The sequence below is a fragment of the Phyllopteryx taeniolatus genome, chromosome 22, assembly GCF_024500385.1.
Source record: "Phyllopteryx taeniolatus isolate TA_2022b chromosome 22, UOR_Ptae_1.2, whole genome shotgun sequence".
In the NCBI taxonomy this organism is placed as follows: Eukaryota; Metazoa; Chordata; class Actinopteri; order Syngnathiformes; family Syngnathidae; genus Phyllopteryx; species Phyllopteryx taeniolatus.
Genome location: NC_084523.1, coordinates 4,763,735 through 4,781,822, shown reverse-complemented (window position 1 = coordinate 4,781,822; position 18,088 = coordinate 4,763,735). Strand labels below are relative to the sequence as shown.

Here is an 18,088-nt window from a genome sequence, read left to right as displayed (position 1 = left end):
CCCGTCACGCGCAAGAAAGCAAAACGCTCCTCTCGTATGCAATGAAACCTCGCGAGTGTACCGCGCTGCACTCGGAACACAATAGGCTCAACTGGTAGCCGTGTAACCTTTCAGCATTTATTTGACCTCCCGCTTCAGGCCCACGTACTACTACACTCTTTGTGCTCACTGGTTGTACAACTACACGTTACTAGTCATTTTGCGCACTAGTCAACACATTTATGTCATACTGTGGTTTTTTTTCCTTCCAAAAACACTTTACTAGACATGGCTGTTTCTTGAAAAACACCTTGCTATACTATATATGTTTGTCATTTTCTTTTTCACTAGCCCCACCCACAATCATTCCTGCAGGTCTGGATCCACGGTGTGACCCCGGTGACCCACATCAGGAGGACAAGGAAAAACGCTTGGCTCCTCATAATACACGCATAATACACGACATGATTAACAGGACGACATGATGTATTGTACGTCACGGACGCTACGGTGGCACCAATCGTACCACGTGATGTGACAGACCTGCGACGGGCGACGCGTCAGTGATTCACATCCACTAGTTCCACACACACACCGCTGTACAGTCACAAATATGAGGCAGTACGTATTAGAGCATGAACAACCCCCCAAAAATGATGCTGAATGTGGACTTCTTTTATTCAAAACAGCACTAACGAAAGCACAATATCGAAACAATATGTTTCACAACAATCCAACCGCGGTGCGTTTTTGTCAACCTTTGCCCCCGTCTTTACATTTTGGCTATTCCACCGATCCCGACGGATCTCGTTGATGCACAAGCGGCCCGTCGGAATCCTAACCACAACCGGTACAGTTTGGCACAAAGGCATCTATCGTTCATTGTTGACCTCAAACTTTGGTCGGAATAAGTGAATCGTTTCATCGCTACTGTACAAAATGTGTTCATCCGTGCGTAAATAGCAAAATAAAGGGATAAATACTGTATGAAACCCCGTTGTCGAAGGGAAAAACCTCCTCCCATGTCTTTTCAACGTTGCAGCAAAACGCCAACTACTGTACGTAATTCAGTCTAATAATCGACGTCGTTGGGGTGAGAAACTAAATACAACAGTTGGCTGGCTTTATCTGCAGACGGTGGACTTAAGAATACGGCCGGAACCAAGTTCATTACTTCGATTTTCAAGATTTGGAACCTTTTCCTAAGTGCCTTTCCCCACAGGCTTCTATAACGGGCCGCTCGCAGGCTCGGAGCGAACGGGAACCCTTGGCGGCTCCCTCCCTGGGGGCCGAACGAACGGGAGTGCCGAGTAAAACGCGTTGGCGGCAGAGCGGAAAAAAACAGCTGAGGGACAAAGTGGTGGGGGGGGGGGCAATTTGTGTAGGCGCTACCGATCAATGCAAACTACAACTAGTAGACATTCCGACAGCTTCTTCCCTCTTGCAATCGACTTCTTAAACAGCTGACCCACAATTCCATTGCAACATGCTGCCCATCTTTTTTTCTCTGTCGCATTTCCGTCAGGCCCATTATACATTACTCGTGCACTCACTCTAGTAGTCTCGCCACGCTGCACTATTTGCGTATCTGTTGTTGACCAATACTGGCCACTCATGCCCGAGTAGCATCTGCTCCATTTGCACAATCGACATTGTCCCAGTCTCGGCGCCCTTTGCGCAATGGTCATTGCGGACTATTGCAATATTAGTCTTTCCGAATGCTCTTAGTGCGAGAGGACTCTGCATCTTTTTGCACAATTGTCAAAAAAAAAAATAGAAACTAAAATAACTATTGTACCAGCATTACCACATAACGAGCAACCCTTTATTGCTCTGTGCCTGCTTTTCTCAATGTCTTTATGTCTCCAAAGTGTCTGTTGTCGTACTAGAGCGGCTCCGACTCCCGGAGACAAATTCCTTGTGTGTTTTTGGGACATTCTTGGCAAATAAAGATGATTTGGATTCTGATTTACCATGTAAAGGGGGGGGGGGGAACACATACAGTCACATTTGAAAGCGACATGGAACACTTTGAAGGCTTTTCTATCTACAATCTTTTTCCGTCGGGGCTTCATCAGCGACGTTACAGTGGACATCCCTTTCCTGCCGATACAGTTCCGCTCATTCTATTCGTCCGCTCGGCAGCACATCGTCCCCCCCCCCTTAAAAAAAACTAAATCATCATTTTCAACACATCTTTTCATATTTTAAAGCCACAACAGATGATTTCATTTGGATTCTCTGCTCTTGAGAAGCTTAAACGCTCTCATGTGGCATTACATTTGTTTTTTGCAGAGATTAGATGTCATAGTACAAAGAAGTACTGTATTAGGGCCACAATGGAGAAAAAAAGGAAAACCATGGGGAAAAAAAAAAGCCACAATATTATGAGGAAAAAACTTATTACATGTATTAAGTTGGATTGTTCGGACAAAAGTGGGAAGAAAAGTACAAGCAAATGTTCAAAACTAAATATGAAACCAGCAGCATGCTGCTGCTGCTACTGCACAGAATAACGTCAGAGTATAAAGTCTCAACTATAATAGGGCGGGGAAGTGAATAAATTAAAATTCAATGTTACAAGAACGCACAAAGAAGGACATTTCCAGGAAAAATCCATTTGGCAACTCAGCTATCGGGACGAGCTGACGGCGCTGTCAATGATCGACGACATTGGGGTTGCAGGTACGCCGCCTTCTCCGAGTCGCCGCTTTTCTTTAATTGCACTTATTGCATTCCGTTGCCACGCGGAGCCACCCGCTGACCGCCTCCTACGGCCTGGTTGCCCCCGGCCTTTACATGAATATAAGACCCAAGATAACCCAAAGCAGCCGGGGTGGGCTGCGGCACCCCCCCGCGACCCGAGTCAGGATAAGCGCTTCAAAAGATGGATGGCTGCATGTCGGTAATGCTAAATGGATCGTACTCAACGTGAACAGTGGGATTCCTCATTTATTTGTTATTATTATGTTTTACACTACTTTTTCTTTCAGGTTTGACCAATCCGACGGCCCCCGGCCGACACGCGGGGTCAAACCCCCTAACCCGGAACCGCTGGTGTAAAATAACCGCTCGTTGGGTCGGTCCAACTTTAGGAACGCGTCGGGTTCCCCCGATAACCCATTTTGGGTTGTTTTTGACCCGGCCGTTTTTAGAGTGTTTCTCTAAAATAACATTTGAAAACAAATCAAAATCATTCTCTTAATATCGTCACTTGAAATTCTATGACTTTATTTCCGTAGTCTTTTTAGCGAGGCCCTCACCTTCCTTCGTAGTGTTGAAGCGGAAAGTGCAAACGCACTAATGCTTCGCACGTATTTGCGACGGGGAACTGTACACACAAACAAACGCCTACAAACCGCGAGCCTACTTGAAAATCCTTTGCGTGTCCCCGTAGCGCTTCGAGCGCTGCGGTGGTCCGATAAGTCAATTACAATAACGTTCGTTAAAATTCAAGAGCGCTCGCGCTGTACATAATTACGTGTCGGAAATAATGCTGTAAAGTCAAGAGCAAAAGAAAAGAACAAAACAAACTGCAATAGATAGCTATCTCTTTGACTTCGACGCTGGAGTGGTTTGGAATTTACAAAGATATGTTCGACTCCCTTTCTGGCCCCCCCGTGTAATATTGCTTACGTAAGAGCGTGTAATGCACTTCACAGTGTGACAGAGAGAGAATGTAGTCGTTTACCTAACGCTAATCACAGTTACGAGCGGGAGATACAGTCTGCGATTCTCGGGTAGAACCGATACGAGCGTTAGTTCTCCAGCTACGTGCGCGCGCGTGGACGTCGATGGGACAAAATCGTACAAACGCGACTCTTTACAATAGCTCCGTTCCAGAAAAAACAACCCCGCCCGATTCCATACTCGCTCTCATTTCAATCGACAAAGCCGTTTCAATAATTATCGCCGTCTCGCGTAGAAAATAAGCACAAAGAATGTCTCGGTGAGTCCGCGGGTTTTACGAGCTCCAGTGTCTTTAAAACCCCGCGCCGTCCCGTACGAAGAGAGGGGAGGGTTAAGGGCGTCGGGTGTCGCTCGGCGCTCTTTCGCAAATTTGCCGACTCGGGCGTCCGACCGCCGACTAGGAGGTCGCGACCTTCGAGGCGGCCGCCGGGAGTCGAACGGTGGTGGCGGGACGTGACGCGTGTCGGATGGATTGGCGTCGGGGTGCGGGCGACGGTTCGTTCGAAACCCGCGAAGAGAATCCTTGGGACTCTTCCGGTCTCGTTCCTGCGCCCGCATTCTGTCCAAAAACGAGCTGATTTGACATTCGATCCGGAAAATAAGTGCACATTCCGCAGTTGTTTCGTTCGAGTTTGCCCGAAAAACACTCCCGACTCGAACGAGACGGCCGCCCCCTTGAGAGTCCCTCGCTCGGCGCTCCCTAGTCCAGCCGGAGGTAGCCGGGCGTGGAGTAGTTGAACATGAGGAAGTCCAGCTTGTAAAGCTGGTAGAGCCGGACCTGCTGCGCGGCGCTGATGTTGCCGAAGAACTGGGCCGTCATGGCGTCGGTGGTGCGGGTGGACTTGGCGTAGCTGGGGAAGCGCAGGGCGTCGCCGACGCCGGCCAGCCGCAGGACGTAGTTGGCGTCCTCCTCCAGGGTCTCGTACTTGCCCACCAGGTCGTAGTGGACGTGACACGGGTGGCACAGCTGGGAGACGGTCTGCCAGTGCTCGTTGAGCGGGCCGTCGCGCCGGGTGGCCGGGTCGGCCAGGTACTCGGCGAACTCCTCGAACTTGACGTCGGCGCCGTTGGCCAGGGCGTCCCGCGTGGCGTTCTTGCGGTAGCGCCGCACGATGCGCGTGCCGAAGCGCTTGTGGAAGGACGAGTTGTACTTGAGGGTGAACTTGTTGCGGTAGGCGGACACCAGCCTCTCGAAGGGCTCGCGGACGAACAGGAACTTCAGGTAGTTCTTGAGGCGGTGGTTGATCTCGGCGATGCTGTACTGGTTCAAGGTCTTCAGGTTGGACGGGACGTGGGCTTCATTGGACGGGATTTCCATCGGGTCGCTGCGGAAGACAAGAACCGTAAGACGGGAATTTAGCCGGTACGGTAAAGGTAGGCGGCCCAGTCAAAGATTCTGGGTTCAAATCTCACTTTGGAAAAACAGTCACCCCTTTAGCCCCCCCGACCGCTGCAGTTCTTTTACGGCCGCGCTGCACTGGACCGGATTAGCGAGCGCTACTGGGTCACGGTCACGGGTGCCGCAGCTTCAAACGGGTGTTTTCCCGCTGGTTTTTTCTGCCCGTTCCTCGTACGTCTCTCGTCGGCCGGCCTACGGCCCTCCCTTCCGGTGTCTCCGGTTGCCTCCGAAGGCTGCCGCTCGCATTCTGCTATTTGTCTTCAAATAGCGGCCGCTCCCGGACATACCCGAGTCTTTTTCTGTGCCGAACTACGGAATGACATCTCGTCGCATACTAGACAAACCCCTCCGCCTTCAAATCCATTCTCGTTTGTTGACGTTCAGCACAGCGTGACGCTTGAGTCTTATTTGTTTGTCTTGTTTTTAACTTTGTTCTGTTCGATTGTCTGAGCGTGTTAGGTGCCTCGAGCGACCGAGAAATGCCAAAGCCCGATCCCGAGGACCGCGAATCCAAATTCCGACGGGTCGGTTCGGTCCCCGAAAGCCGGAAACGCGAGGGGACCGAAAACGCCGCCGCGATACCCCGAATTCCCGGTTGCCCTTCCGTCCGAGCTCGCCGACGCGTGCTTCCGCACCCACCTGTATTTGCCTCGGCCCGTCAGCACCATCATGACACGCTTCCAGTTGGTACAGGCCACCTTGGGGACGTAGCAGTAGATGAGCTCGTGGTCCTCGTCCACCACCAGGTGTTTGAGGTCTCCGGGCGTGAGGACCCGTCGCTTGCGACTGGACGCGCTGTAGACCCGACAAGCGTCCGCCACCCGGTCCCTTCGGCTCTGGTGGAGGACGGCCGCTCCCGACAGCTCGGGCTGCTCGTGGAAAGACGGGCGAGAGAGAAGATCAGTGGGAGCTTTTTCAAAAAAACAAAACATGTCAGCGCAAAACGCAACAAAGTACCGTCGCTGAGAGGTCAACGACGTGAACTCATGGCGGCCAGATGTTGCCAAGTCCGCTGCCGCCATCTACTTTGAACTTTTCAAACTTTTAACCTGAAACACTCTTAACCCGGAACCATTTTGCGCAACATTAGCTACGCTCACACAAACTAATGAGCTACGATGTCACAATGTTTGCCCTACAAATTCAATCACGCTCAGTTTGGATGTGATTTTTATTCGTGTGGATGTTACTAAGTTTCAAATGTGCCGGCACGCTCACGTAACGAAGGCATCCCCGCCGCTGCGACCGTAATAACGAGCGGATTGTTTCATTAACACGACGCTCGCGTTGTCCGTCGTCAGCGCTCCCGTCGCATTTCTACTGCGTCTCGGATTGAAATGAATGGCTTACTTTTGGCAAGATGGAGAGCGCCAGATTGGAAAATGTTGTCAATCGTTTCTTTTTATGATGATTATCCCCACAGTCGCTTTGCAGGCTCTGACAGCGATTGCTCCGTGGGTGTTTAGGAGAACAACTGAGGAACTCCAGGAGAGATATTGAGCGTGAAATCCGCGGCGCTGATTCAGTGCTTTCCTAAACGGGGGGTCGGAGTCGATGCGGAGTTTTCTTCCTCTCGATTGCACTATTTACCCTCTGGCTTGAAATTCCCCCACAGGGCAGTGCCCCCCTTTCTCCCTGGAGGAATTGCAACAGATTGTCACGCCACCTGCATATTTCCCATCGCCGACAAGCGTGGCCTTTCAGTGCGGCTACTGCGGCCCGCGTTGGGAATTTTCCACAATCACCAAATGGGAACGTAAACGTCAATGAAATGAAAGGTTTTTTTTGTTAGCCAAAGGCATATATTATGAAGAAACCCATATTTGATACCCGTGTGTATGTTTTGTCTGTCTAGCCATCCATTTTCTGTACCTCTTATCCCTCCATCCCAGCTGACTTTAGCCATTCCCCCCCCCCCCCCCCAAATTCTAGCAAAGACTTTTGAATGAATGCTCTTTTAGAATACTTTTGAACGGGTAAGATTTGCCTTCATGAATCCGTTTGTGCCGCGCAGGATAATACAATACAATACTCTTAATAACGCCGTATTTTAGCCCTGTTTGGATGAAAGCTTAACATCTTTTTACATTCGTCTGATCCTTTTATGGGAATTCAATTAGCAAACTGTGCTGATGTAGTCATAATCCCATAATTTGCATCCTGTTTGCTAATTAATTGGGTACAACTTGGACAAACAATACACGGATCCTTGCTCCCTTTCGTCAAAAAAAGCTTCGGAAGCCCCGCCGCGCGTTTCTTTGTCCCTGACGTCTTGTTGTGGAAATCCCGCTAAATCTGATTTCAACTGTTACATTCTCACCTTTGCCTGTCATATCGCATCAAACCGCCCCACTTAAAAGCTTTCCGCCGGGCGCGCGGGACGACGGACTCCGAACGTCTCGTTTTTCTCCCTATTCGCGGGCGCTGCGGACGTATCAAAGAGCGCAGATGAAAATCTCCCTCTTTTTCCATTCCCGCAGACACGTCAGCTATAATTCACACGAAAGGAGCAGCGAGCGCGGGGGCCTCGGTCGCGGAAGGAGGACAGACGGTGTAATTAACGATGCGGAGGGAATATCCCCGTCGGCGAGATAGTACACGTATTATCTCCTCTAGCGCGGGATCCGTGAGGGCGGCGGCGGACGGAGCCTCGATGGAGGCCGCTGACCTTTGGCCCCGTCGACTTGTTCCCGCGAGGGAGCGTTAAGCAATTAGCGACCGATTCGCTTGCGCCTGTGGCGGTTTTCCCCCTGAGCAGCTCTACGTGATCGATCGCTTGCGGACTATTGATTTCCATGCCGTGGGAGCTTTTGTTCTTTCCGGAATAAAAGACATGAAGCTTCGAGCGAGAAGGGAAAAGAAAATCCTTAAAGTGTACTGCTGATTTGTAATACCAGTGATTTGCGTTACTAGCATGGTCACGCCGTGAATTCAACTCTTTAGTCCAGGCACCGCTGTCTGCTTTCAATAAATATGTTTGATTCTCTTTTCCTGCGTGGGCTTTACAGGCAACTTCGAGTGGGACTGGCAAATAAACGGCTTGAAGCACGCACGCTTCACCTCTTATTTGGAGAAGTGTGTGAGTGAGAGAGTGAAAAGAGGAATATTTGAAAAGTGTCCTTCAATAAGTATTTCCACTGTAGAAAACATACGATCTTTCCATACATTGGATTACGGGTGGATCTGGAAGGTATCCCCCCTGCGATAAACAGGGCTGCGGTTTTCTAATCCGCTTATCAGCATTGCGTATCCCAAAATCCTAACTGCACCATAAAGGACTGAAGACAGCGCGGCTCCATATGTCCCATTTTTTCATTTCCTCGCTACGGCATATTTCTTGCCCCCGAGCGTTGTTATGAATGTGAAATGGGCACGGAGCGGATGCGTCGCGATCACCTGAAAAAGGATGAGGAAGACGGCTGGAAATAATGGCCTTACGTGGACCGACGTGAGAAGATTTGGAGAGGAACCCTATTTCAGTGAGCGTTGAAAGACGCTTTACAAAGTGGGGATCGTATCATCGCAAATACTGGAAAGAAGGCCGATCGTTTCGAGATACACTGTCTTTTAACTGTCAGATTGTTCCAGGAGAAACACATGTTTTTGTTCGTCTTGACACCAAACTCTTTCAAATGAAAGTTAACCCCAACAAAACCCACTTTTTGTCTGCCTTTTTTCGCCCCTTACTGACGAACACATTCTCATGGCCTTAATTATAGTCAGATAAACGCCATGCTTCAACCTGACGGCTGCGTTGTGCAGAAGTCGCAACATTGAAGGCCCCGCCCGCGTACAGTACCTTCACATTTTCCTCCTCGCTATACTGTATCTCTCAATTAACCGACTGCATCTTTATTTTGGAGTGGCTCCAATCTCATTTGCCTGGAATTGCAGATGCGCTCCCAACCTGGTGCATCGCTGATGGATTCAGCAGACGTTTCATTGTTTTCCCCGGAGAGTCTTAAGACTCTCTTGTGTCAACTTTCTATAAAGCGGACCCAAAATAGCTGCTACTGGCACATTACTCCACAGAGGAATGTATACCGCCAAAAAACGTGGAGCTGTGCGCTGTGCGGATTATATTTACCATCTGTGGTTTCAAAACAGCGGGCAAAAGAAGAAAGAAATTCATATATGCATTGCACTTTCCTGTGAGTGGAATGCTTCAAGTTGGCTGCAGGGGTAAACAAAAAAAAAAATGGAGGTTTGGTATCATTTATCTTTGCTGTCAAAATCTAATAATCCAATAAAGTGCTGTGAAAGTTCCCCTTGCGCTTCAGAGGTGAACTCGGCTGAGCGCTGCGGGGTGCTCTACTGTATTATCTGTGACTTTGAGCGTGTACGGCTTTAAAAGGCGGGACCTGGCCCGGTGAGTGACGTGGGCGTCAGCGAGCGAAAGCGTGCGGTTGGCTGGCTGTTAAGCGGCCAGCTCCTCGAGTGACTCGGCGGCCGGTGTACGAAAAGTGCGGCTGTGTCTGTCCTGGACGACTTGTGGGGCCGTTCCACGACGATACGTCGATACCTTCCCTCGTGATGGCGATCCAAGATGCGCTGCGAGGCACGGCTACGGGAAACTGCTTCCAAAATCTGATCTGTGCGCACCTTGTTTGCTTATTTGTAGATCGGCTCTTTGCTTACAAGCTGACAAGTTATGTATACATGGATATTAAACAAAAAGAATGAATATGATCTTCTGTCTGTGCCCTGCTCCGCTCACAAGCTGGCATTCATAAGGACAGGCGGGAATAAAGATGCCAGTGTAACTTAATATACAGTCAAAAGTTCCACTAAATAAGATGCTTCCACGAAGCCAAAGCCTGTTAAACGGCGGCACGTTTCTCCTCGCCATATTGTCCCAACGTCCTGAGCGGGACACATCGGGACTCGTTGTGACATTCAAACCCTCCAACAATTCGTTTATTTACTTTCATTCCAGTCGAGGAGCGGCGTGTTCTTTTTTCCCCGACCGTTGACCTCGTTCATATTCGTGCGGCACAACACAAACGCAGACGTCTCCCGAGCCGCTCGGCTTTGAGTGGAGTCGGGCCGGGAATGTACTTTCGGTTAATGAGCGCTGCGCGGCGTCGCCGGACGCTTGCTCGGCCGCTGTCGGACTCCAAATGGACTTGGTTCGAATTCAAAGCGGACGACGTGCTGCCCGGCTTACCCGCGATGCATCTGATCAACAAAGCTGACAACAAAAATGCGGACGTGTCATTCGCCCGTTTAGGCTTTTCTGTTTCTCAAGCTGCTGAACCTCATACGACATGTTCGGAATTGCCTTTGTTAATTATTGAAATGGTAAATATACCACTAACCGTGATCCCAAAACACTTGCATATTATTACAAACTTTGCTTGCGAGGTTTCCGTTAAAATAAATACATTAAAGATGATTGGATTTTGAAGTGCGCTCGAGTGCGAAGACCCTGCGTTACAACCGCTAAACTTCCGACGTACAAAGACATAGTTCCCTGACACCAATTACTACTTTCCTATTAATCAGGCTTTTGCCACCATCTTGTGGCATCTCAATAAGTGAAGCGTAGAAGAGCCAAGGATGGGTTCCGCAGGGAAAAAAACACAAATAAATGAACTTGTGACTCGTGAACTGCCAATAGGTGGGGGTTCGCTGAAAATCCTTTTTTTGAATTTTTTTATTCTTATTCATTTTTCTCAAGCTTCAGCGCCTCCCCTGAACTCTGGTGTGATGCGCCGCGTGCTAAAAATCAATCCATTTCGCCTCAAACATGTAGCCCGAGTCGGCTTTCGGCAGCTTTAAAAATAGTTTTTCTTTATTTTATATCATTCTGCCGCACCTCGCTCCTTTAAAACCCACTGATGTAAACTCAATTTTCAGCTCGTCTATTGGATAACACTGCATACAATATAGTGTAGATGTAACCCGTCTACTTAGGTTATTACTTGCGCTTCAATTAAGAAAAAAAATAACAACTTCTAAATACGTCCAAACCAACGGGCGTGCCCACCGTCCAAAACCAGCGTTGAACTTTTTGACCGAAAGGCCGAATGTACACACCAGAAGTCACAACGACCGTTGTGTGGCAGAACGGTGTTTTGAAGGGGGCGTGGCCTCGTCACTTTGGTTCGGCCGACTGGAGCTGCTTGTGAGCGTTTCCGAAGCCGTAAGCTGGAGCACTCAGCGTTTTACAAATATGATTCACCGTTATGCGCTTGTTTCTTTTCAACCAGCCGGTCCAATCTTGGGGTAACGGGCGACAATCGCAGCCGAAGTGTGTCAGTTTTTTTGGGGTCGCAGTCATTGAAAGAAAATCCCGCTTCGCAAAGACAGGATGCTGAAAACGGCAGTTTGGAAAGCTTAACTGCCTGTCGCCACATATTACGCAGAGGCAGCTTGGTGCGTGACAGCGATAATTAAAACTGAAAAGAATTTCTAGTCCATTCCGACTGCTGATGTAGTCTCTTAAATGCTGATTTCTTTTTCTTGAAAGTTCATCATTTGGCCTTGTCCCCCTCTCCGAACGCGTCTTTTCGGTCATTTTAGCTATCTATCTTGTGGGCTTGCTTTTTATGTATCGTATCACGCGACTGAGACGAAAATGTGTTTAGTTTCTCTGTGCAGTCAGGTGCTGGCCCGAGGGCCGGCGGTTGGGGACCGCTGCTTTCAAATAGATTTTTCATAGGTTCCAAATAGGACTCTTTCAAAAGGGACTTCCGCCTTCTGTGGAAATTTCCAATTTCCATTCCAACATGTGACTAATTAGAGGATCCAGTGTCCCGAGATGGATTACAGCTTTTCTGTTTTTACTTTTGGATTTTTTGTGTAAAAACAAACACAACCAGGCTACTAATTCCCACCACAATTCAGAAAGTGATGTCAGAATGTGGCAAATTTGGATCGCCAATGGCAAATTAAAGGGGACATTTGTAAGTATTCCAAATGTGAGCGTCATTCATACCCGCTGAAATTAGAGGAAGCGCATTCTCCGTATAAATCGGTTTGCCGACTATTTCTGTGTTATTTATGTACGGTAATACCTCCATCCGCCCATTTTATCCACTACTTGTAAATTATTATTATTATTATTCTTGAATTGTAAGTGTAGACCACCTCCGCTTCAAGTGTGCTGTTTTTCTTTTCAAAGCGAACCGAGCATCTTTGTCTTCCTTACCGCTGGAAACTGCCTCCATCCCCGATGACAGTCGATCCCACGTTCGCCTCCGGTCGTCCTCCGCGATAATAACCCGCACCGACAGCCCGCATGCATTTGCGCATCGTTTTCTCCAAATCGGCGTTTAATAGCACCCGCCCGCCTCGGTAATAACAGCGTCTGCGGGCCTCCAAGTGAACAAAGCGGGCTCTTTGGAGGGAAATAACATGATGGTTTACATGATATCTCCTGACCTTTGTGGCCGCTTGCTTTGAGCATCTAAACTAATTCTGATTTTAATTATGATCAATGAAATGCGTGGGCCTGGGGGTGCATTTAGCCTTATTGTAATGTCAAACAGAATAATCTCCTTTTTGTAATGACTTTTCATTCAAATATCAGCTTCCAGATGATTTTCGTAGCGCACCGGCTTAGAAAAAAGTTAACAGGGTCTCTGTCATTGCCGACCCACTGCATTTATAATATCGGTGGGCCAGCCAGTATTATCCGAATGATATATAATACAATCAACAAAATAGAGTGAATTATTTGAGCATTCAAATCCTCTTCATTCAACATACACGTTTTAACATTTTTTTTCCCCCTTTTACCTCACCTCCGAGTGACCCCGGCCCATCTGTCCGATTTAGAAACTCAAACGTGACCCTTGAAGCGCAAACGTTTGCCCGCCCCTGTACTGGAATCTAGATGGGTGGAAACAGTTACATACTATCCTAATTGTTCAACTTCATTCCCCTAATAGTCCGCCTCTACATCAAATCTTTAGCTTTCCTTCAAACTTAACCACTTGAGGAAAAATGCCCCCCCCGGCATCCTCCAAGTCAAAGCCAGTCGCTCACAAAGACGTACGAGCGCACACGCGAACACGCATTGATACGCCTCTCTCCTGACCTCAAGCGCCCGGCTCGAGTTTGCTCTGGCTGCAGCCAAATTCCCCCCTCGTTCACACACTCGACCGTATCAATGGGACTTCACATGAGGGAGGACGTGTGGAAAAAAACCCACGCTGAAAGTGAGTGCCCCTGTGCACCTTGTCTAATCTCAGCACAGTCACAATAAGACACCGGGCGCGTTGTGATAAATGACCAGTGGAGAGAGAGGGGAAAAAAAAAAAGAAGAAAAATGCTGCGTTAGTGGCTGAGGACAGCGTCCCGTGATAATGAAGCACACGGTGACGCGGCAAGGAAAACAAAAAAAGGATCCGATCCATCACTGTGATAGCATCGCCTTGGGCTGTTTGCCCATCAGCCGCTACCCCGAACGACCGAGAGCGGAAACTCCAAAGTTTGACACGATCCCTTCCCCGACAAAGCGACCCAAATAATTCCAATTCATTCCAACCGTCGCCATCATAAAGCATTTATCAACGCTACGGGCAACCCTTTAAGTCACATGTTCGGAAAAATAACTACAAAGAGAAGCGCAGTTCATTGCGGGAAATACCTTCCACACACCTTCCATGAAAATCCATGAGAAACTCTACCAAGTAGAGAGGTCGCGAGGTCGCGGAAGGTCAATCGCGACATAGCGGGTAACACCGTGTAGTTAAATAAAGCCCAAATAAAAGTAAAACCACTCACCCGGCGAACAAGTTCCAATGAAACGGAATGAAGAAGGAACATTTTCTTGGTAAATTCATGACAAGCGCTCTGCCATCGGAGTCCCTCCCGTACACAGCGAGCCTCGGTATATTCCGGGTTGCTCATTCGCAAATTCACCGATTGTTTGGGGGAACCCATCCTCTTTTATTTGCTGAAAAACTCTCATATTCGCTGTTTTTGTACCCGGGCCACGTCTGATATAAAAATAGCGCTTTGATGCCAAATTACTGATAAGGAACTATGTTGAAGTGAGTGGAGGCAGGCCATGGAAAAATGTGCTTTGAGCCGTCGTCTGGCATAATAGAAGCTATTAGAAATCTTGCTGGGTGGGCGTCTTGTTACTTGCAGATTTTTTGCTTTCTCTCTCTCTCCTGCATTAGCCGCCAGACTGTTGAGTTGCATACAGTATATGTCAAAATGCTCAACTAGTACCATAAACCTGCTCGGGGGCCTCGTCGGGTCACACCCCCGACAGATGGCCGAGGGCGCCGAGAACAAACGAGAGCCGACGAAGGCCACGGGACGCGGACAAATACGAGAAACGTGAGGTGAGAGCAGATGTGTTCCTACCTGGGAGGGGTTGTAGAGCTCCTGAAGGGCGTTGCGGGATCCTTTCCCGCAGCAGCCTTCCGCCACAAACGGGTTCCTGCGCATGACTGCAAAACATAGGGGAGACACCAAATAAGAACCGAGGACTTTTTCACCAAAAATGTACCGAATATTAGACCGTTGGGGAGTTTCATTCGGTTTTACTTGCTGACGTGAAAGTCATGCTGTAAAATAAAGTTGTTGGTCATTTCCAGGGGTCTCGGGAACACATTTGGACAGACTGCATCAAGTCAAAAGAGCTGTAAAACTGACTGCTCTTGAACAAAGTTTGAGAAGAAGACCTCATCTCCCCTGAGCGTATCGACACAAGCCTTCGCCTTGGCTGCGACGAGCATCCCCGTGCAGACAACTGCGCTCGTATGCCGAGCTCGAAGCTGCAGTTCATTTGACCGACTCTGATACGCAGCGCTAGCTACTCCAACAAAACCTCTCCTCTTACTCTTGGTGGAAAAACACCGACGGGTGACGCAGAAGCAAGGAAAATAACCCACTAATGAGAATCCAAATATGATTATTTTTTGGCGGGCCTCATGGTCATGGATGAGCACATGTCACCTCCGTCAAGACACCTGCATACAAAATGGCGCGTTCACATTTCTGGATATATTTCCATTCGGCGCATCTCTGTCGGTTAACCTCACAAGCCTTCGACTTGAAACTTTTTCCTTTGGTTTGTGGGAGGATGAAGGAAAACCCACTCATGGGGAATGCGCAAAGTCCCCACAGAAAGGATGCCACCTTGAGCCAAACTTGATTGGAGGCTGGAATTAAATATCAGGACAATGTTTATGACTCAATTTGATTGCGATCGCATGTACAAAATGTCTTTAAACCCCATCACGGCGCTTCAAACGCGTGTCATCCCGACGCAAAACAAATACACCCTTGTCATACGTAATGCCAACAAATAATGTCGCGCTCTGAACCATAAGCAATTAAAGGAAGTAGGACACGATTTCAATTCAAACGAGCATCTGCCGTGTCACGCTCTCCGAATCTATATTTGCTCACGCCACGCACCTGCTGGTGCGCTCAACTGTCAATTTACAAATCTGTGGAGTGCAAACATGCAAATCTGTCTTTGCCTCCCAGCCAGCGCCCACTCGCTGTTGGCGCACGTCGTCTGCGAAAGTCCACCGTTTGCTTTTATGGCGTGCTAGTCTTTGCTGCAGGGATTCAAGCGAAGAAGGCTTAAGGATTGGAAGGATGGAAGGGAGGCGAGGTTGATTGGGACTCTTCAATAATAACTACCGACAATAACCCACTAAATTATACGATCAGTCGACAATTTGACCAGCGGAGCGTCGACAGTGGAAGCATGAGCAACCGGAGCAAGTCGCTGAAGCTTCTCAGCAGTAGTTTATGGAATACTGCAATTGTGAGGAATTTTTTTTTTAAAAAACTCATGCCGCACTGATCCAAAATGTCTATTGTTGTCACCTGAAACTATGCCCGTCAAGACTAAATCCTGGGTGGGCTTGTGTTGCTGTAAACGCCACTGGAGACTAAGAAGAAAGGAGGGGGGAAAAAGCTCATCTTTTTAATCCTTTTGTTCTCAAAGCATGCATAGTAATTTACACACACACACACACACACACACACACACACACACAGGCATACGAACGATTTAAATATATCCACACAAGGCTTATCACAATGTCTTATGTTGCCTTCAGGTACACGACCACACACACACATGGACAAAAAAATTGAATGAAGCTGCCTGATCAGCCTATTCTATTGCATTACTAGTGATTTGCCATCTGTTTAACACACACGCACACAAAAACAGGTGTCACCATGGAAACCGCATCACTCGCCTCACCGTGCTTTACCTGCACCTGCTGGCCACGGGAATTAAGGAAGCACGAGAGTAAAGTAAAAAAGGACATTTTTGCGATTCGGCACAGGGATTTTGGGTGCTGAGCGATTATTTTGAAGTGAGGCGCAACACGCGTAGACAGACAATATCATAATACTCAGGCATATATTCTTTATACATTGAGAGACAACTAAGACTGCAGTTTACTGAGTCAGTTGTGAAACTAACCCCTTTGTATGAAACCGCCCCCTGGTGGTCAGCGCGCACACAGCAGACGGAGCAGCACAACGTCTGTTAAATTGCAGCAAAAAATGGGTCAAAAACTCTTTCCGTCTTTGCATTGTATTTAATGATGTCATCGTCCTGGCTCAAGGCACCGCTCCACAAAGCTTTTAGCGAAGTACCCGCTTTTGCTCAATTTTCGCAGTTCGCGGCAGGGCTCCGTTCCTATCTCCCGTCGTTGGAAGGGGTTCGCTGTTAGTTCCATTCGTTATTATCAACCCCCACCTTTAAAAACCCATTCCCCGCTGCGTCACTCTTCATCCTCCCCTCCTCCTCCTCTTGCCTGTCTGCCATAATGTTAATGGTGAATTTGGCGGCCCACTGTTGCACCGTGAAGCTAATAGAGTGGGAGCTGCGCTTGCACAATGCAATGCACAAAAAACAAACACACACACACACACACACACACACCAAAGAGCCAGCTTTGATGCCCAGTCACGTGACACTCCACCTCCTGCCTTTTCTGAAATTGCTCTAAAACATTTCCCCTTTCAATTTATTAGCGCTTTTAAAGAAGCTGGCCGGCTTCCGGCTCCACTCCGTCATCTAGTGGCAACCTTCGCGTCCTAGTAAAACTTAATGACGCGTCCCGCAGCGCAGCTCTTCTGTGGGCCGGCGTGGCACCGACCAAGGTCAGAGGTGGGCGGACGTCACCATCAAATCTTAACAGTGCGTGTGTCTTGGCTTGAAGGGGGAAAGGACAAAGCGGTGACATGCCATCAGAAGCGTCGTCTGCCAATGACACCGCCCGAGATGCCGTCAATCAAAACGGCCGCAACGTTCCTTTTGGCACGGGCCGACGAAGGGGGGCTGTGCGATGACAGGAGATGATGACCACGACGTACCCCGCTCAACACGCTATAACGGTTTATGACATTACCTACGCGTGTACTGTGTCATAAAAATACCGCATTTTCTCCTACAGTGGCTCGGGGACAGATTTTATTTGTTAAATGTATATTATTTAATATTATTGTAAGGCACTGTAACATGATGCACGGTTTGAACATAAACACTGCGCTTAACTAGAAGGTTCAAAAAAACTACACGCCACATTTTCACAATCACTGTATAACAGTATATATTAAAAATATACAGTATGTGAGCATTATTTTATACATTACATCCTCATGACAGCTGTCCACACTTACATGAGACTACACATGCCATGGTAGATTCTGCTGTTTTGGTTAGCAACTAAGTTAAACTACATGTCCAAATGGTTGTTCTTTTTTAGACCAATAAAATGGCTCTTTAAAAGTTTTAGTACCAATAATCTTTTCGTAGTCAACCTTGTACGCTTGGAATGGAATTTTAAATATTGTGAAACATTTGAACATTTGCTTACCCCAACAAAATAGTTGTATGAAGCTGCTTATATTGATGAAAGGCAATGCAAATGTGCTTTTTTTCTCTCCCCATAGTGTTACACTACACGTTCCAACAAAGCAAATAATTCCTTATTTACGATGAAATCATCCTAACTCCGAGGCTAATGGCAAATATAGCTAGCCGATTTTGATTCGGCGTCCATTGCCGCCAAAACAGACCAT

General features: G+C 48.1%; 1 protein-coding gene across 3 annotated transcripts in view; it reads right to left on the bottom strand.

Moving 5' to 3' along the window:
* Window positions 1–633: 633 nt before the first annotated feature.
* Window positions 634–18,088, bottom strand: part of chst11 (carbohydrate (chondroitin 4) sulfotransferase 11) — a 48,593-nt gene continuing 31,138 nt past the window's right edge. For all 3 annotated transcript variants that reach the window (XM_061762777.1, XM_061762775.1, XM_061762776.1), the window contains 3 exons: window positions 14,393–14,478; window positions 5,708–5,937; window positions 634–4,994 (listed from right to left, as the gene is read on the bottom strand). In XM_061762777.1, coding sequence (XP_061618761.1) covers window positions 4,370–4,994; window positions 5,708–5,937; window positions 14,393–14,476 — 939 coding nt within the window. In that variant the 5' untranslated portion in view covers window positions 14,477–14,478 and the 3' untranslated portion in view covers window positions 634–4,369. The remainder of the gene's footprint in view (window positions 4,995–5,707; window positions 5,938–14,392; window positions 14,479–18,088) is intronic.